This window comes from Sphaerodactylus townsendi, linkage group LG08 (genome assembly GCF_021028975.2).
Source record: "Sphaerodactylus townsendi isolate TG3544 linkage group LG08, MPM_Stown_v2.3, whole genome shotgun sequence".
NCBI lineage: Eukaryota > Metazoa > Chordata > Lepidosauria > Squamata > Sphaerodactylidae > Sphaerodactylus > Sphaerodactylus townsendi.
Window position 1 is genome coordinate 83,465,460 of NC_059432.1, and position 18,677 is coordinate 83,484,136.

General features: G+C 41.6%; 1 protein-coding gene across 1 annotated transcript in view; it reads right to left on the reverse strand.

Moving 5' to 3' along the window:
* The window catches only part of SLC9A9 (solute carrier family 9 member A9), a 334,255-nt gene that overhangs the window by 191,371 nt on the left and 124,207 nt on the right, over nt 1-18,677 (reverse strand). The window contains exon 9 of the mRNA XM_048506098.1: nt 12,422-12,510. Within this exon, the coding sequence (XP_048362055.1) occupies nt 12,422-12,510 (89 nt within the window). The remainder of the gene's footprint in view (nt 1-12,421; nt 12,511-18,677) is intronic.

Below are 18,677 nucleotides of genomic sequence, written 5' to 3' on the forward strand. Positions count from 1 at the left end.
TTTATTTCATCCATTCTTTGTTCATTTTCATTCTTTGCTTCTTTCACTAAATTTTAATACAATTTTATGGGATTTTACAGAATTTATGATATATGCTATTTTACACTGCTTTTACTTCATGCATATGCAAAACTAGGTTTCTATTTTAATATTAAATGTATTATCAAATGTCATTATTTTGTTCCGGATCTGGAATCTTTAAAAATTAATGGGGGGGGGGGGGGGGGATTCACAAAAGACAATGGAGGCTCCACAGCAAGTATTACATCGTTGTATTGTCAAATGCTTTCATGGTTAGAATCAACAGGCCTTTGTGGATTTTCCGGGCTGTTTGACTATGGTCTGGTAGTTTTTGCTCCTCACATTTCTCCTACATCTGTGGCTAGCATCTTCAGAAGTATGTCACTTTATGTGCATATAGCTGACACAGAGAACCTCTAGTTAGCAACAAGCCTCACGAGATTATGATCTTAACCAATCCCTGGAAAACTGGGTGGGTGCTATATTGGGGGAATGGTGTCTTGAAGAGGCACAGGTTCATGTCAAGAAACCCACATACGGCTTCTGAAGCACTGAGCTGAACCTTGAATACTCAAAAGCCTGCCATAACCTGCCATCTCCTCTGTCTCTCTACAGTCTCATGGTGGATTCTTTCTAGGGGCTGATTTAGTTACCGGGCTTATATGGAGCTGCTGCTTCCATTCTATTCTTCTGCTTCCATTCATGTGTCAGCCAGATGACATGATTACTTGCATGGTCCATCCCTGATGTAATGATGCCAGTGTCCAAGTGATTGCTTCCTACAGATTTTACTACAGAAGGTAGTGCCATAAAACAGGGCCTGGAAGTGTGCCATGTTAAGCAGGAATCAACTGACTTATGTTTTTGAATACTTCCATACCCATATTAAAAAAATTAGAGCACCCATCCATCTTATCATGTTCCCCTTAGGGAAAAGGCTCAGCTACAGCCACTTTCCATTATTTGCTAGTTTTTAATAAGCATGAAAGAGGGTTTTTTGGGGGTGGGGATAACATTAGGAAGCTTGTGCATCAGCCTGAAGTTCAGAGATATGATTTTGCTGAAATCATCTCAGCTAACAGTGTAGGGGGATACATCCAGGCTGCAATATAATGCAAAAGAAACAAACAAACATTAGGCTTTCATACTCTTTCAGGATGTAATATTTCAGGTTGCCTTGCTAATAAAGGAGAACCACCTTTCTGAAAAGTCTTCAGCTCACCAGGTGCTGCTCTTCAGCTCACCAGGAGCTGGTCTTCAGCTCAGCAGGTGCTGGTGTTGACCTTTAAGGCCATACGCGGCCTGGGACCATCTGCCTGTGATTCCTTTAGGGAGACCGAATCACCCCCATATGTCCCTCGCCACGGCATCGCTACTCTCCGATCGTGGACGCCCGGAGGCTTTCAATTTACTGAGTGGTCCCTGGTCTCCTTCTGGGTGATGTGGCTGGTTTCCTTCCGTTACGCAATGTGGATATCACCAGGTTGTGCCTTTACTGGCTCTGGCCACGGCCTGGTGGGAACGCTTCTTCCTCCAGCTGTCCTGGCCTCTCAAGTGGGACCTTAGGGGAGTTCACGGCCAGGGCCTGTAAAGACGGAGCTTGTTCCGCATTGGAGCCTTTTGGAGGAACCAGCCGCTAATAGTGCCCCCTTTCTTCGGCCCTGACATCTGGGCCCCCTGTCATCTAATGAGACTCGCCATGCCTCCCTCTTTAAGGGGGGGAGGGATTTTTTACTATAGGAATGCTGGACGCCATTTTAATGTGCTGAGCTTTTATATAATTGGAACAAGAGCTGAAAATTTTTTTTATTACTGCTTTAAATGTTTACTTGTTTTATATTGTATTTTTATATGTTGTACACCGCCCAGAGCCCTTCGGGGATGGGGCGGTATAAAAATCTAATAAAATAAATAAATAAATAAGAATAGTATGTCCTTGATGCCTTGAGAAGACTTGACTACCTAGAAAACTTTAAGGAGGAAGATGAACAGTTGATAGAGAAAGATTCATTTGTCAGGTCTACTTGCCTGGAACAGAGATTTCAGATATCAGTCAGTCAATTGGTAGAGGATTACTAAAAGGAGACACAAAGTGCCTGCCACCAGAATGATCATTTCTAATAACTTACATCTTAAGCGTGCATTACCACGTGATGGAGTGGCAAGTGTGCTGATCAACAACACCTGAATCTTCCAGTGCCAATTCAATTTGAGTGGGAGATGGCAGAGCAAAAATACTCTCCAGTCTTGTGCACAAATTCAGGCAGAACATCTGGTAGTACATGATAACAATGTATTAACAATGTATCTATTGTAGTAGTTCATTCCCTTCAGTCAAAATCCCACAGAATTATGTATGTCCCAAGGCTATAAGATAAGTCTCAAGCACCAGTCTGAAATGATAATACCATCCAGGCATTTACATGAGAGGATGATATTATGTAAAGAAAGACTGGCCAAGGCTGCTACAGAGTGATGGCGCTCCTTCTTCTTGGAAACACACCAGAGACCCTGGGTGGTAATGTAAACAACACCCCTGATCAGACTGTGAATTCACCACATTGCTACAATATTTTGAAAGCTACTCAGGATGCTAGCATAAGAACAGAACGGGCATCTACTTGATATATTGAAAGGTACAGAAGTGGCATCTCCTTCTGCAGCCTGCCCTGTTTCTAGATGGTGCTGGCATCTTCTCCTGTCCTGCCCAGGCAAGGCCAAAACAGGTAGAAAAATTAGCACTTAACTCTACCACCCATCTTATATGCAGGCAATGGTATGAGTCTGAGAAGTAACCTCCTCTTAGGCCATTTTTGCACACTCAAAAAATCCCGGCAGCTGAGAATTCCTCCCTGGGAATGCCCCAGTGTACCCCTGCGCTATTTACTTTAGCCCGGGATTTGCAAAAATCACCAGTCTATAGATTCTTTTTAAAAATCCCGGTGTGACCCTGCTTGTGCCTGTGCTGTGCAAAAAACAATCAGAAGCAGCACTGGTTTATTTTTCCCACCCAGCTGGCTGATCTCCCCACCTGACATTCATTCAAGCTGCCATTGAAAAACAGCAGCCAATCAGAAAGCAGGATACCAAGCAAGCTCACAGGTGCTTGCAGGTGCCACTCAAAAGCAACAGTCAATCAGAACAATCCTCCAGTCTATTTTCCGTAGTACAAGCTTTATTTCAAATCAATTAGCAGACCTATTCACTAGCTTTCTCCCTCTGACAACAAAATCTTATTTTGAACCATTAAAAACACAGATCGATTTCTTCCATTCCCTCGCACATACACAAAAACACCAATCGGGGGCAGACCAAGTGTATTGTTTCCACCCAGCTGACTGATCTCCCCCCCACCCTGACGTCCATTCAAGCTGCCACTCAAAAGCAACAGCCAATCAGAACATGGGGCCACTGGGCATACTCAGAAATGCTTCCGAAGCAAATACAGAAGCCCGGTCATGGGGAGCAAACTAGAGCATTACTAACTCTGCTCCTGGGCAGAAGTAGGGAACTGTGCATACACAGAAACTGGGATAAAATAGCCCAGATATATATGATCCCAGCTCAACCCCGGTGTAATTGTGTGGTGCAAAAACAGCCTTACATTGCTTCCCTTTACTGATGTAGTCCCACAAGTGGCCACTTTGATTGCTTTGGAAGTAAACTGGCCATGCCATTGAGCAATCTGCACTGATAAACAGAAATGGAAAACTAGATTAGCCTTTTACAAGCTCAACAAAGACAATGTAGGCTGCTTCAAATACAGCAGGGACCCCCCCCCCCCGAAAATTCTTATCATAGCTTGAACATAGTCTCTGTTTCTCTTTCTCTCTCTCAACCAGGGATCTTCAGTGTGGTGTCCAGAGGTACCATGACCAAAGGTAAACTGTGCCCTGCATGATGTCCAAATATACCCGTGGTCTCAAAAAGGTTGGGAAATCCAGCTCTACACACTGGACGCAGTTAAAGACACTGCACTCTTCCTCAGACAGTCCTAACTACTAATATTCCAAATGAGATCCTACAGTTTAAAGCACTTTAGGTTGCCTGCAGATATCACATCAAGATAAGGTTAATTTAATATTCATAAATACAACTTGCAGACCCAATTCTTTCCTCCTTTCTCACCCTGTTCTTCTTGTGTGATGAAGGAAGTCTTAATTAAAACTAACTGCAGTTTCTTGAGATACATAAATGCAGGAATATGGCTTAATTGCAGTTAGTCCCTCTCCCTACCACAATCTGGGATTCTGAGAATGGATTAAACCCTAGTTTAGAAGATATTTGACAATATATTGTTTATTCTCTATTTGCAGTAGAACTGTACTACAGATTTATCTGTAACAGCATTACTTAGTAATATTTCATTTGAGACTGATCATCTTCAGGATAGTTTTAGAGGATAGTCTTGTTGGTCTACAGCAGAAGAGCTGGATTTGAATCCAGTAGCACCTTAGAGACCAACAAGATTTTCAGAGCATAAGCTTTCAAGAGTCAAAACTCCCTTTGTCAGATACCAGATCTTGAGGATGTTATCACTACCTAAAAAGCTGCTCATTTCCTGGGGCAAAAGCATTCATTTGGTAGCTGCTGGGCCATGGAGAGAAATATATTTTACTGTGACATGCCTACGAAGATGCCACGCATGCATGTGGGTGAAATTTTAGGAACAAAAATGACCAGACCATGGCCACACAGCCTGGAAAACTTGCAGGAGCCAATGGATTCCAACTGTGAAAGCTTTTGACAATGCATTCATTTGTAGTGGAAACAGTATTGGAGATCATGTCAGCTTCTATTGCTGTTTTTGTCAACACTGTAAATGTTTTCTACTTTGCTAAAATCAAAAGCTAGTAGGACTATAAGTAGCAATAAATGCTGACATCCAGACAATTTTTCCATTTGGAAGTGCAGATTAATTATCTATAAAGGGCTTACAAAGTCTATCACTGCAGAACTGAGTAGCGGACCATATCCAGAAAGGTGTTATTGAAAAGAATTAGGTCTTTTGTCACACTGAAGCACAAACACCCAGTTGACCTGCTAAATGTCACGTAGCTCTACAGAATGCCAGATTAAAAAGGACTGTTGTTCATATGTGCTCCTCAGTTCATAAACAAGGCACACATGCTCCCCCAAGGCTCGTTGCTAATTTTGAAACCTAGTGAAGATGTTAAACTGATGTCCTGAGTAGGACTGCTCAAACACCTGCCAGTTCAGCTCACTTCCTGTTTGCCAGGCAATCAGTTATCAGATAGGCTGTTGGACTGTTCATAAGGCTACTTGCAGCCATCAAAAGCTGACTCCCAATTTATGAAGGATACGCTGGGAATCAGCTTCTGATCTCCTGTTTGGAAAATTTTGGTCTGCATCCAGCACAGATTTTTTGGTAGGGTGTGAAGAAAGTAACCATTTTGCTTGAACATTTATTATGATGTGAGAGACTCCATTTTGATTGCTGAGGGGCCTACTAAAATCCTGTTTTCTTTTTCTCTTATTTTTTCACGTAGCTTAGAAACAGGTGTCTGCAGTTAGAGAAAGGCTGTACTACCCACCAAGGTCAGGCTCCTCATTATGGGCATGAAATCATCTTCAATTATTTTCAGCTGGATACAACCAGTCAGGTAAAGCCCTAATTGGCCCATTGCTCATAGAACACTTACCTTGGGCCTTTTAGCTGCATGGTTGGGCTGAAATGTGGCCTTCGCTTTCTCCATTGACATGTGAGAAGGCAGCCCAGTCCTCCCTGCAGCTAGTCTCAACAGGCGTCTATTAACACCTTTTTTGGTGTTAATTAACACCTTCATATTGATGTATTTGGGGCTATGTAGGGATGGGTGGAGGATGATGATGTATGAGTCTGAAATTGCATGAGTCTGAAATTGTATGAGTCTGAAATTGTATGAGTCTGAAATTGTGTGCATCGAGGAATGCTGCTGTAAATTTCGTTGTGCGTGCACAATGACAATAAAATGCTTATGCTTATGCTTATGCTTTTTAAAGGCACAGATCTGATAACACTCAGTAGTCCCGAGATGTTATTCCCCTTGCTTCCATTCCCATAAAAAGACACTCACTCTCTCGCTGATGTCATGGGAGAGAGGCTTGTTGTAAAAAAGAGGCTTGTCTGAATTTTTTTTAAAAAGCCCTCATGATCATTAGGGAGGGCAGAAGCAGAGCGGGGAAGGTGGACTGGAACCAGAAACAGACTCGGCTTATGCTGTTCCTTGCAGTCCTGCTGTGACCCCAACTCCTCATCTCTGCAGCCACCTTCTTGAAAACATCAATGTTCCTATGGCTCTCGGTAAGGGCCCGCTGGATCACCTGCTTGCCCCAGATCCCTGCTTTCTGCCTCCTTCCAGGCGACATCTCACCCTGGTCCCTTGGCAGAGCTCCCGCCGTAGACCCCAACAACAAATGTGCCAGCCATCGTCGTCCATGCACACCAATTGATCAAAACCACACCAGCAGGTGCTGCTGACCCCTCCTTAACACTGAACTCAAACTGGCCATTTCCCGCCCAAGGTCCATTTCAGGCCATTGCCATCCCCACAAAAAGGCTGCACTTCTGATTGGTTGACCCACAGCGAGCAAGGGACAATGAAGCCTCCCCTTTTTTCCAGTTCTGGATAGAGCCTGGTGCAGGCCTCAACATGGCAAGTGGCAGCAAAAAACAAGGGGGCACAGCATCACATCACATTCCCACATCATATCACATTCCCTTTGCGAGAGGCTCCCCCCGCCCCATGATATGGCCACTAACATTCGGCCCAAAGTGCATATCTCCCTAGCTATGTGCTCTGAGCAACCAGTACATGTACAGAAAAGAAAATGGGGACATTTTGGCTTTCCACTCCTGATTAACCTAGGCAAAATGGAACTTGGTCGATACCAAGAGCAGAAAACGTGGGCTGCAACAGTCAGCAGCTCAGCAGCGTTGAAAACTGACAAGACAGGTGGTGAGATCAGGGGGGCAGGCAGTGGGGCGGGGAGATCAGGTGGCTGGGCGTAAAAAATAAACTGGTTTTGCTCCCATGGTGTTTGCATAGTAGTAGGTTCAGTGTGGGATTTTTTGAAAAAAATCACCAAATTAAATCATGGGATGAGGGAAATATTGCAGGACAAACCCACTTTAGGACCAGGAACCATGCAAACTTCTTGGCCAAACTGGGATACTTCCCTTTCTCAACCCAGGATATTAGGACCGTGCAGAAAGATCTACGATTCCTGCCTGCTGACTAAGTGCCAGCAGGCAGGAAACGCTTTATTTCTCCTGCCCAAACCTCTTACTTTAGTTTCTGCTCCTTATCGCTGCCATTTTGTGTGCTGCAAGAGATTCTCCATGGAGATTCCCCACAGAGGTTTCCTCTGCTTGCAGCTCATCCATTTGTTATTTTGCTGTAAAACATAGATGAATAAAATTTGTTTAGCCTAGTGATCTTGTGCACATGTTGTTTTTCCTTGTTTTTTTGTTTTGAGGGGACTGTCTGTGAAGCTACGACAAAACTACTAGAGAAACTGCAATATACACATATTTGTGTTGTCATAGCTTCGCAGAAAGCAAAAAATAACATGTGCATGGGATCACTAGGCTAAACAAACTTTATTCATCTACTGTTTACAGGGAAATAGCATATGGATGAGTTGCAAGAAATGAAAACCTCTATGGGGACTCTCCGCAGAGAATCTGCTGCAGCACACCAAATGGCAGGCACCAAATGACAAGCGCTCCATGCAGCAGGCTGGAAAAAAGATCATTTTGGGCAGGCAACACTTGTGTTCTCCCATGCTGTGGGAACACAGAATCCCCAAAGGGATCTTTTTACAACATCCTAAAGATGATATATTTTAATGATGTGAGGAATCTACCTCTATTCACTTACAGATCCCAGAACACATTATTAAGCTTGTTTCAGCAACAGTGGCTCATGCAGGTCAGCTCTATGTTGTACTGGTATTACTCTTTTGCTCACTTTCTGCCTTAGGTAGAACCTGGATCAGTACTCTAACCGAAATTAACAGAATACATTCGAGCACTTGGGCGCAATTATCTCCCTTTTCAACGGGCGAAAGAAAGGACTGGTTGATGATAATGAGCATGGAAGTATTAGAAGAAAACCCTTAAAAGGGAGAAGAAAAACTTATCATGATTTGTTTTCATTCACTAAGTATCTCTCAGCATGACTGTTTTTTTTTCCTTGAATGCTCCTATGATAAGCTGCTGCTATGCTTGGGAGTATACCTCCCAAACCAAAGCTGTAATTCTCAGTGGAACAGCATGCAGTCTAACAGCCATATTAAATGCTGTTTTGATGCACATTTCAAAGCCTGAAAGAGATGCTTCCATTCAGGATAATATTTCTTGCAGTCAGGACTTTCCCATGATATCTTTTGTGCTATTTAAATGCTGTTAATTAAAATAAATAATGTAATCAAAAGACTCTTAAGTAGCATATTTTATAGCAAAATATATACAAACAGAGTCATTTGCATATTCATTAGCTGTATCTCCCATCTGATCCCTACAGAACTTTTTGGGTCCCCAACCTATATAAGTAAGAACCATTGCCAAATAGCAGAAGATGTGCAGTATGAACTTATGCCAAAGGTTAAACAGGGGGAGTGGCTCCTCTGTGCTCACCTCCTGCAATATGAAAGTTGCACCTTGGGATCTTTTGCAGCATTGCAAGACATCTGCATGTACAAGGCTGATACTATATGCTGCTTCACTGGAAACCCCCCCCCCCCCCCCAATATTACTGTCAGATACAACCCCTTCGTAATCCAGCCATCCCAAGCTGCAAAATATTAAGTTTCATCATAACAGTAATTAAATATTCATTCTTTAAGTACCCTCTACATGGCACTAGAAAGTGGTTCCTATTGTGATAGAAGCACATGATATTCAGCAAGACGGATTATTGACTTCTTTGTCATAGTCACCAGATGTAGTTCACCAGAGCCACCAAGCCACCTGTGAGAAGGGTAAGAAGATATGCACAATAATTTCCTCTTCTAGCTTTGCCCTGATAGAAAATATATTCCATGAGGCATAGAAGCCCAGTTTCAATTATTTGAACTGGGCTTCTATGCCTCATGGAATTGAAACTGGGCTTCTATGCCTCATGGAATATATTGCTATATTCTCTAAACAATCTATTCAATTTATTACAATCCAAAATCAGCAAACAAGCCAAAGACAGGATCCCCTATACAAATCCAGAATTGCCTTCTCAACACGTGAGCACCACTTTTCACTTTGCAGCCAAAGCTGCTCTTGTTATTCTTTTTATTCTTTATATCTGTAATTTTGTGATAGTATTGTAACAGTGCAAGGTCTCCAAGATTGGGTTAATCTACAAAAAAAAAGCAGCTCTCAACCTGCTTCAAAAGAAGAACTAATAATTAACAATTTGCTCATGAATCCTGTAACTGGCTGAGCAAAAGAACGTGAAGTAATTAATTCGGTTGGAAGCAGAAGGAAAGGAAGAAAAATTAAAGGAACAATAGCTTTGATATACTTCAACAGGACTTTGATTACCCCTGGCACTTCATTTGCATTTTAAGTGTTTAAAAAAATCAGAGCTGAAAATGGTGGACGGACAAGTGGGAAAATACTGAAATGCAACCTATTTCCAATGATGCCATCTTGACTTTCCATTAAAACTGAGTGAATGAATGTTGACAATTCTAGACAAATAACTACAGGGGAAGCGCCCAAAATATCATTCTGTTACCAGCCTATGTGCAGGTTTTTGGTACATCACAGTCAACTAGCATTCTTTCCCCTGTGTGCAAATGTCAAGTTCCGATTAGCTCCAAACATTTTTAAGACAATACAGAATAAAGTCTGACTGTTGTGGGTTTTCCAGGCTGTATGGCTATGGTCTGGTAGTTTCTGCTCCTAATTTTTTGCCTGCATCTATGGCTGGCATCTTCAGAGGGAAATCATGGTAAGATGTGTTCCTGTTCACGACACAGAGAGAAACACATCTTAACCATGACTTGCTTCTGAAGATGCCAGCCATAGATGTGGGTAAAATCAGTTGAGTTCCGAATCATCTTCAAGGTGTGGGTGTTAACCTTTAAGGCCTTACGCGGCCTGGGACCCTCGTATCTTCGGGACCGCATTACCCCATATGTCCCTACTCGGCCTCTGCGTTCAGCAGAGGCCAATTTACTGGTGGTTCCTGGCCCCACAATGATGCGGCTGGCCTCCACTCGGGCCAGGGCCTTTTCTGCCTTGGCCCCTGCCTGGTGGAACACTCTCCCTCCAGCTGTCCGGGCCCTACGAGATCTTGGTGAATTCCGCAGGGCCTGTAAGACTGAGTTGTTCCACCGGGCTTTTGGAGTGCCCAGCCGCTGATTAGGTGCCCCTTCTACTTCTATTCTTCCTCCGGGTTTTCGGAGGTCCTGTCATCTAGGGGACCCACTTTTGTTACTGTCTTGTTCCCCCTTTTTTGGGAGGGTTTAATCTGGGGTATTGCTGATGCCATTTTACTGAAATACTGCTGTGTTTTAAATATTTAAACTTTAAACTTACATTTTAATTTAATGGGGTTTTGTTTATATACTGTATATGGAATCCATGTTGTACACCGCCCAGAGCCCTTTGGGGATTGGGCAGTATAAAAATCCCATAAATAAATAAATAAATAAAATAAAATGTCAGGAGCAAAAATTACCAGACCATGGCCACACAGCCTGGAAAACCCACAACAGCCAGTTGATTCTTGCCATGAAAGTCTTTGACAATATGCAGAATAAAGTCCGTGCCAAATTGGGTTAGATTTGGTTCATGTGCTCATATCTTGGAACAAAATACTCATATGTTCCCATGTTTTCTAGAAGAATCCCAAAGCTTAGCTGGAGTATTGGGCCTGTTCTTGGACCACATACACTCTTGTCATCCCCTTGTTGCCTGACACTCTTGTTGACACCATTGATAACCAGTTGGAAAGGGAGTTGAATTGCATGTTCTATATGTCAGAGAGGAAAGGACAGGGACCCCCATAAGCAGAAAGTTACATTAAAATATACATCCAAGGTTTTTCCACTTTTTCTTGCTGCTATTCTCACCAAAGATGAAATGTTCAAAACATTATACTGTCAATGAGTTTGTACTGCAGCTTACAAATTATCTAGCCCAACTTTTTTCTATGTACAAATGAATTTAAATATCTCTCTACAGACCTATAGTACACGTAGCTAAAGAGCATTGCAGGGTTTATACGACACTGCCTATTTACTACACATGTACAGTCAGAGCCATGAAAGAAACTTTCATCTAAATGGCAGGAATTCCCAGTTGTAATGGCTGTTGTAATGAGTGCAAATATGCTCTTTACCAGGACTGATCAGAGTTATCTTCCTCCATTATCTTATTGTTCCATAGATATACTGTGCCCTGCATTTCCCTTTTTATTTCTTCCAGTTTCAACTGGAAAATGTCTACAAAGAATTCCAGAACACATGCCGCTTTCAGCTCCTCCTGTTCTTTCCAGGCCAACCTTGCTTAGCTCGTAAAATTGTTGCTGGCACCAGAGTAATGTTACATCAGCAAAATGTTGGTGTAAGTATAACCCATTTTTAATGAACTCAGACATAAGGCAAAATGGTGGTGCCAATGTCCAGGGCTTAGTCTGAAATACGAAATGTGTATCCGGACACACAACCGTTTGGATGAGCCTGTAAGATAGCACTGCAATCCTGAGCAGAGTTACATCTTTTTGACTCCAGTGAAGTTTTAGAATACACCCTGCACATTATGAGGGTGTAATTCTGCTTAGGATTTATGTTCAAGAGGGATTTAGAGAGCAAATCTTAAAAAGTCTGCTCAGAATCTTAGTATTACTCAAATGAAAGTGTTATTAGGATAGCACTGTCAGGTTTTTTTTTTTAAAAAGAAGAGATCTTCCTGTTGTTGGATAGCAAACCACTTTTGCAACTGAGATTTCCATATAGTCTGAAATATGGCACTCTCTCTGTGTATGAATGAGTTGTTCAGTGTTGGTGTGGGGGAATCAGAATTGTTACTGGATACGAACAAGTATTTGAACATGCTTAAAGTATCACCACCTCAGTCAATAAAAAGTACCCCATCATATTGCTGGCTCTGTGTTTGTCCATTATCCATATTGATGCTGGATGATTCTGGTCTTCAAAGAAAATGATGCCCCTTCAAAACTTTTGCTTTGCTGAAGAATTGTTAATGTTTTCCTGACAGTCAGGACAAGTATACCTCTCCCTTAATGAAGACACAAGCTTACTCTTTGCATTAATGAAATCCCTTCCAGCTATACTGTCAGTATTGCTACACTCTCATTACATCAGCAGAAGGTACAAAGTAAGCAAATGTGGGGGTGGAGGAGTGTGGGAGGGGAAAGACTTGGTACTCTACCTGTTTGGTTCTCATTTTGGAGTCTGCTGACAGATTGTTGTAGGTATAATGGGCCTGTGTGACTCCACAAAAAAGGACTGCCACTATTCCTGAAATACAAAGAAAAAGACCAGAGTCAGCTCCTTCTATTCCCTTCTAAAGCGTGTTCAAAGGGAGAAGAGGGGGAGGATTAGCCTGCCTGAAAGCTAATTAAATTGTGTTAAATGCTTTTAAAAAGCTGCTAGGAGCGTGTTAACAATAGCATCCTTTGAATAAGCTGGAATGTAGATAAAAATAGCTAGAGGTCAGAATTCTTCCCTGGTGAGCATAAGATTGAGGAAACATGCCCTTATGTCATTGCATAGTTAGGTATATAGTCCAACATACATATCCATAGATTTAAAGTAAATCTAGAAACTGTTCAAACTTGCTGCACAATTATTCAGTAAAAAAAGAGACAAGACATAATAGTAGCATATCATATGCTGGTAAAGTGGAGTTTATTGTGGATTACTCTCATTTAGAAGTCTGTAAGATTGCAGCCTAATAGATTTATTACAACCTGAGCTTCCATTTCTAGCAGGGGGCATCATCTGGTGAGATGAGGACGGTCTAAATATCAGTGGCCTTGGGATAATTAATGCAGGTGAAAACGTACACGCCTCATATGACTTCTGGGTGAGCCATTCAGATTTCAGTAGAGGGCAACATACAGAATTTCAGCATATGGGAAAATTCCAAGTACTGAACATCTGGTAGAAAGTGCTGTCATATCACAGCTGACTTATGGCAACCCTGTAGGGTTTTCAAGGCAAGAGATGATTGGAGGTGGTTGCCATTGCCTGCTTCTGCGTGAGCTGAGAGCATTCTGAGAGAACAATTAGTGTACCAAGGACACCCAGCAAGCTTCATGTGGAAAAGTGGGGAACCAAACTCAGTTATCCAGATTATAGTTTGCAGCCTTTAACCACTAAACTATGCTACCTTTGAACTTATGGAAGATTAAATGGCTAAAAGTTTATTATTTGGGCCAATGATTATTCCATGGAACTTGAAACCAACTTGAAACCCAATCCTAAGTCACTGAATGCAATTTAAGGGTGTGATCCAGCCAACTTTTCCACACTATCCCTTTCTGCATAGATTTTGTACATGCAAGTTCCACAATCCCCAGTATAGTCTTTCTGAGTGTCCAAGGTGGGAGTCCTTTTTTGCCCAGCCAAAGAGTTGTTTGGATCCAACCCTAATCCTTTCATATGGATTAGACCACACTAAACCATACAGATAGATTGACATCAGTATCTTTTTGAACAGTTTGACAAATGCATACAAATACTTAAGACTTGCTTTTGAAGACAACATTTCTATTCATTTTGCTTTCTCTGCTGTATGTGGGCTATAAACAATGACTATTTTTAATGGGAAGACTTAGTGAAAATATTCTGTTTTTTCTTCAGAACATTCCGTTCTTCTTTCAAAGTGCTATCACCTAGATGACATGTGTCAAGAAAAATATTCATTGGTTGATTACTTATTAAAAATTAGTGAAACATTAAAAGCAGTAGAACATCATCATTTGGAAATGAAAATAACACTTTCTTCCTCAGAGTCCTCTACTAAATAGAATACTCATTTACCAAGGAAACAGAAACAAAATTAAATGCAAAAGAAATATTGATTTTATTGCTGTTGCAACTTGTTAATTTACCTCTCTTATATACACCCGAGAACTTGCAATTAATTTGATGGCAATTCTCTCCCCCACTCTGCTCCACTATTATACTCTAAATTTGATCATCATCATTAACTGTAGCAGTGGCAGCAGCATGGATGGAATATTAGCCAGCATGGTATAGTAGTTAAGAGAGGTGGACTCTAATTTGGCAAATCAGGTTTAATTCCCCACTCCTCCACATAAGTGGTGGACTCTTATCTGTTGAACTGAAATTGTTTCCCTTCTCCTACACATGAAACCTGCTAGGTAACTTTCGGCTAGACACAGGACTCTCTCAATCCTACCTACCTTACAAGGTGTCTGTTGTGGGGAGAGGAAGAGAAGGAGTTTGTAAGCTGCTTTGAGACTCCTTACAGGGGAAAAAGTGGGGTATACATCCAAACTCTTATCTTTCTCTTCTTCTAAAGAGAGCTAAGGCAAAACTGAAACATAACAGGTGTGTACAATAGATATTCTCTCTCAAAAAGTCATTACTCTATCAAAGTATAGACAGGGAGAAAAAACTCCCAAACCTGATAATAAAAAGAAGAAGGTCTTGTGAACCAAATCTATTTTCAGGTAGCAAACCTCTGACTGTGCTGACTTCCTTGATAATGAATAAGAAATAAACTTAAAAGAACTGGGATGGAGTTTCTTTTTAAAGCTATATATTTGGAGACGTGTACGTACAATGAATCTTCCTTCTAGATATTTAAGTAAGGAAAACTATACAATACTCTGAACACACAGAATGGTAACACTTCTCACATTATACTACTGATGACATTTGCAAGACATAATACAAATGAAGCATTACACTTCTTAATGACCTGCCGATACCATGCATTAATTTATAAACAATTTATAAAGAAAGAAAGAAAGAAAGAAGATTCATGTCCTGAAGAGATTTTTTCTGCAAATGGGAAGCGGGGAGTTTAAGCTGTAAATTGCCATTTAAGATAAGATTTTCCCAATTGCTTAGCAAATGGGGGGGTCACATGGGTTGGTCCACTTTAAAAGTTTTGTAATTTAACAGCTGAAATCAACCCCTTACTCTCTAACTATAATTGGTAGGGCGTGGAAGATTCATTTATGCACCACAAAGTGCCAAGATGACCCTTTCCAGTCCTCCAACTGGTAAATGTACGATTCCAGGCATCACATGTGCATGCAACACCGGCTATGAGCAGTAGCAAGCAATGTAGCAAGCAGCGTGGTGGCCAAGTTTGCAGATGATACCAAATTATGTAGGGTGGTGAGAACCACAAAGGATTGCGAAGAGCTCCAAGCGGACCTTGATAAATTAGGTGAGTGGGCTCAGAAATGGCAAATGCAGTTCAATGTAGCAAAATGTAAAGTGATGCACATAGGGGCAAAAAATCCAAACTTCACATACATGCTAGAGGGGTCAGTGCTATCAGTCACAGACCAGGAAAGGGATTTAGGCGTCTTAGTTGATAGTTCCATGGGAATGTCAACTCAATGCATGGCAGCTGTCAAAAAAAGGAAAACTCTATTCTGCTGATAATTATGAAAGGAATTGAGAATAAAACTTCAATGATTGTCATGCCTCTTATATAAAGCAGTGGATGCTGACCGCGACTTGGAGGTACTGTGTCCAGTTCTGGTGCATCTCAAAAAAAAAGGATATTGATGGAGATAGAAAAAAAGTGCAGGAGAAAGGGCAACAAGGATGATTGAGGGACTGGAGCACCTTCCCTATGAGGAGAGGCTGCAGCATTTGGGACTCTTTAGTTTGGAGAGGAGGCGGCTGAGGGGGGATATGATTGAAGTCTACCAAAAATTATGCATGGGGTAGATAAAATGTGGACAAGAGAGAAATTTTTCTCTCTTTCTCACAATACTTTTCAGAAACCAGGGGCATTCATTGAAAAATGCTGGAGAGGGAAGCTTAATTAGGACTAATAAAAGGAAACACTTCTTCACGCAACGTGTGATTGGTGTTTGGAATATGCTGCCACAGGAGGTGGTGATGGCCACTAACCTGGATAGCTTTAAAAGGGGCTTGGACAGATTGATGGAGGAGAAGTCGATTTATGGCTACCAATCTTGATCCTCCTTGATCTGAGATTGCAAATGCCTTAACAGACCAGGTGATCGGGAGCAACAGCCGCAGAAGGCCATTGCGTTCACATCCTACATGTGAGCTCCCAAAGGCACCTGGTGGGCCACTGCGAGTAGCAGAGAGCTGGACTAGATGGACTTTGGTCTGATCCAGCTGGCTTGTTCTCATGTTCTTATGTTCTTAACATAATAAGTAGTAGTAAGAATGAGAATAATGTATAAGGGTTCTGCCTGCCATTGCTTGGAAAGGAGCAGTGGCAATCTGGTGGGCTGACTGGAGGCAGAAAGATGGGACTCATCCAGTGGTGGGATTCAAATAATTTAACAACCAGTTCTGGAGATGGCATTTAAATAATTTAACAACTGGTTGTTTACAAGCACCATTTTAACAACCGGTTCTGCCGAAGTGGGGCGAACCTGCTGAATCTCTCAACTGGACTCATCTCTTTGTGTTCATTCATCATCCATTCAGTGACAGAAGCTTTATTTTTTATTTTATTTTATTAAACTTACTATCCCGCCCCTTTTCAGTCAAAGCTGGGTTCAGGACAGCTAACACATATAGTGAAACAACATACAACCAATTCAATATCAATTGAAGAGTTATTAATGTTATAAAATTAAAACTCTAAAACATCAGTAATTACCAATGATGGTGACTAATATATACACCAATAGGGCACCAATAAAGGCCTCATATAGTCTAACAAAGTTCTTCATCCCCTGCCCCCTTGTAATATAATTTATAAGTGTTAGGGGAGGAGGAAAAGGGGCAGAACAGGAGGCCAGCGAGTTGGAAAAAGGGAGCAGGGTTGCCTCAATCAAAAGCCTGGTGGAACTTCTCCATCTTGCAGGCCCTGTGGAATTGACTCAGATCTCCCTGGGCCCTGGTAGCAAATGATATGGAGTCCTTCTATCAGGCCAGAATAATTTTTTTTTAAAAAAGCCTTGAGCTAACTCAAATACCTACCTTCTGCTACTGAGCAGCAGTATGTGTTATAGTGAGAGCTATGAGTAAGGAGGTCATGATGCCAAATGTAACTCTTGAAATTGCTGGAAACTAGAGTAAACCCATCAAGTTTCCTAGAGCTACCCTATGTAATTTGTTTTTTTAATCAGAAGTCATGTTATGCTACAGATGGCATTTTTAACATTGTATTTTCCCCCTCCCACTGCTCAGAGGAGTGATGAGCAATTGGAACAGAGAGCACTTGATGCCCTGCCTTGACTAAGGTACTTCTTAGCTGTCATATATATGGTGATTGGAATACTAGATTCAGACCAGGATTCAAATTCCTACCCATTTAAACACCATTATTTCTGGAAACATTTGGCAAAAATAAGCTTTGAAGCCACAATCTAACATACTAAAATTCCATTACTTGTCTATGAAAAGTAAAGATTTTCCAATTGCTTTTGTCATTTTTTAGGCCACATGGAGAACCTCCCAAAACAGTGTTCTTCTGGATTGTGGCATTTGACAGCAAACCAGCGGCAATAATTATGCTAATAATTATACTAATTATAGTAATGTATACTAATAGGACAAATGAGCTGCCACTAACCTTTGCAGACCAGTAGTTTGACTCAGTACATGGAAGTTTCATGTACTCAAACTGCTTTCCATGGGAGTTAGCCATAACTCATGCCTAACTGGACTAGAACCACTGGCTCCAAAAACAGTGTTACTCAAACTGGTGGGAGTCTCTCCCTTTTAGAGTGGGGAATTAGTGAGAGTAGACTCTTAGCTTAGCCAAAGGTCGGGCAAGCTGGAGACCTTGATTTCCTGTTTATACGAAAGTCAACTTTTGCAGGAAACTCTCAGGACGGCAAAGAAAGTTTAACTATTTTCATTAAGGGACAATGAGGTACACAAGAACATAATTAAGTCAGTGCAACAGAACACACACACGGTCCTAAGATATAAGCAGTTGTGAGGGGATAGATCTGGAATAGATGAGGGAATTGGGGAGTAAGGGTTATAGTCACCTGATCTTGGAGTGGAATGGTTTGATGAACGGAACTGAACAATCTGCACTTAGCTCTGGAAGAACAACATGTTGTGGGACAATATTGCAGTGAGAGAGGTGTCCAGAGATACTGAACACTGACTACTGGGTGGGTGGGTGGGGGGCTTCTTATAGGTAAAAAAGGATCCTGAGGGTTATGCAGAGTGACCTTTAATATCCCAGGATGAACAGAAGTCCTGCCTTTCCAGGGAAAGACAAGAGACAGACATGAACCTTAGTTGTTGGATCATTGATCTAATGGGTTGAAGTTGATGTTTGAAGCTTGAGAGGGCCTTCAAGGGGGAAGTAAGATGATGAAATTACAGCTGTGGAACAATGACAATGTAAATGAGGTGGTCATTAAAGGTATTAGAGGAGGAAGTATTGGGTTAGTATAACATGGGGCAGGCAAGCACATTAACAAATCCAATTGTCTTCACAGGGGTATGAAGCTGGGATGGGAACTCTT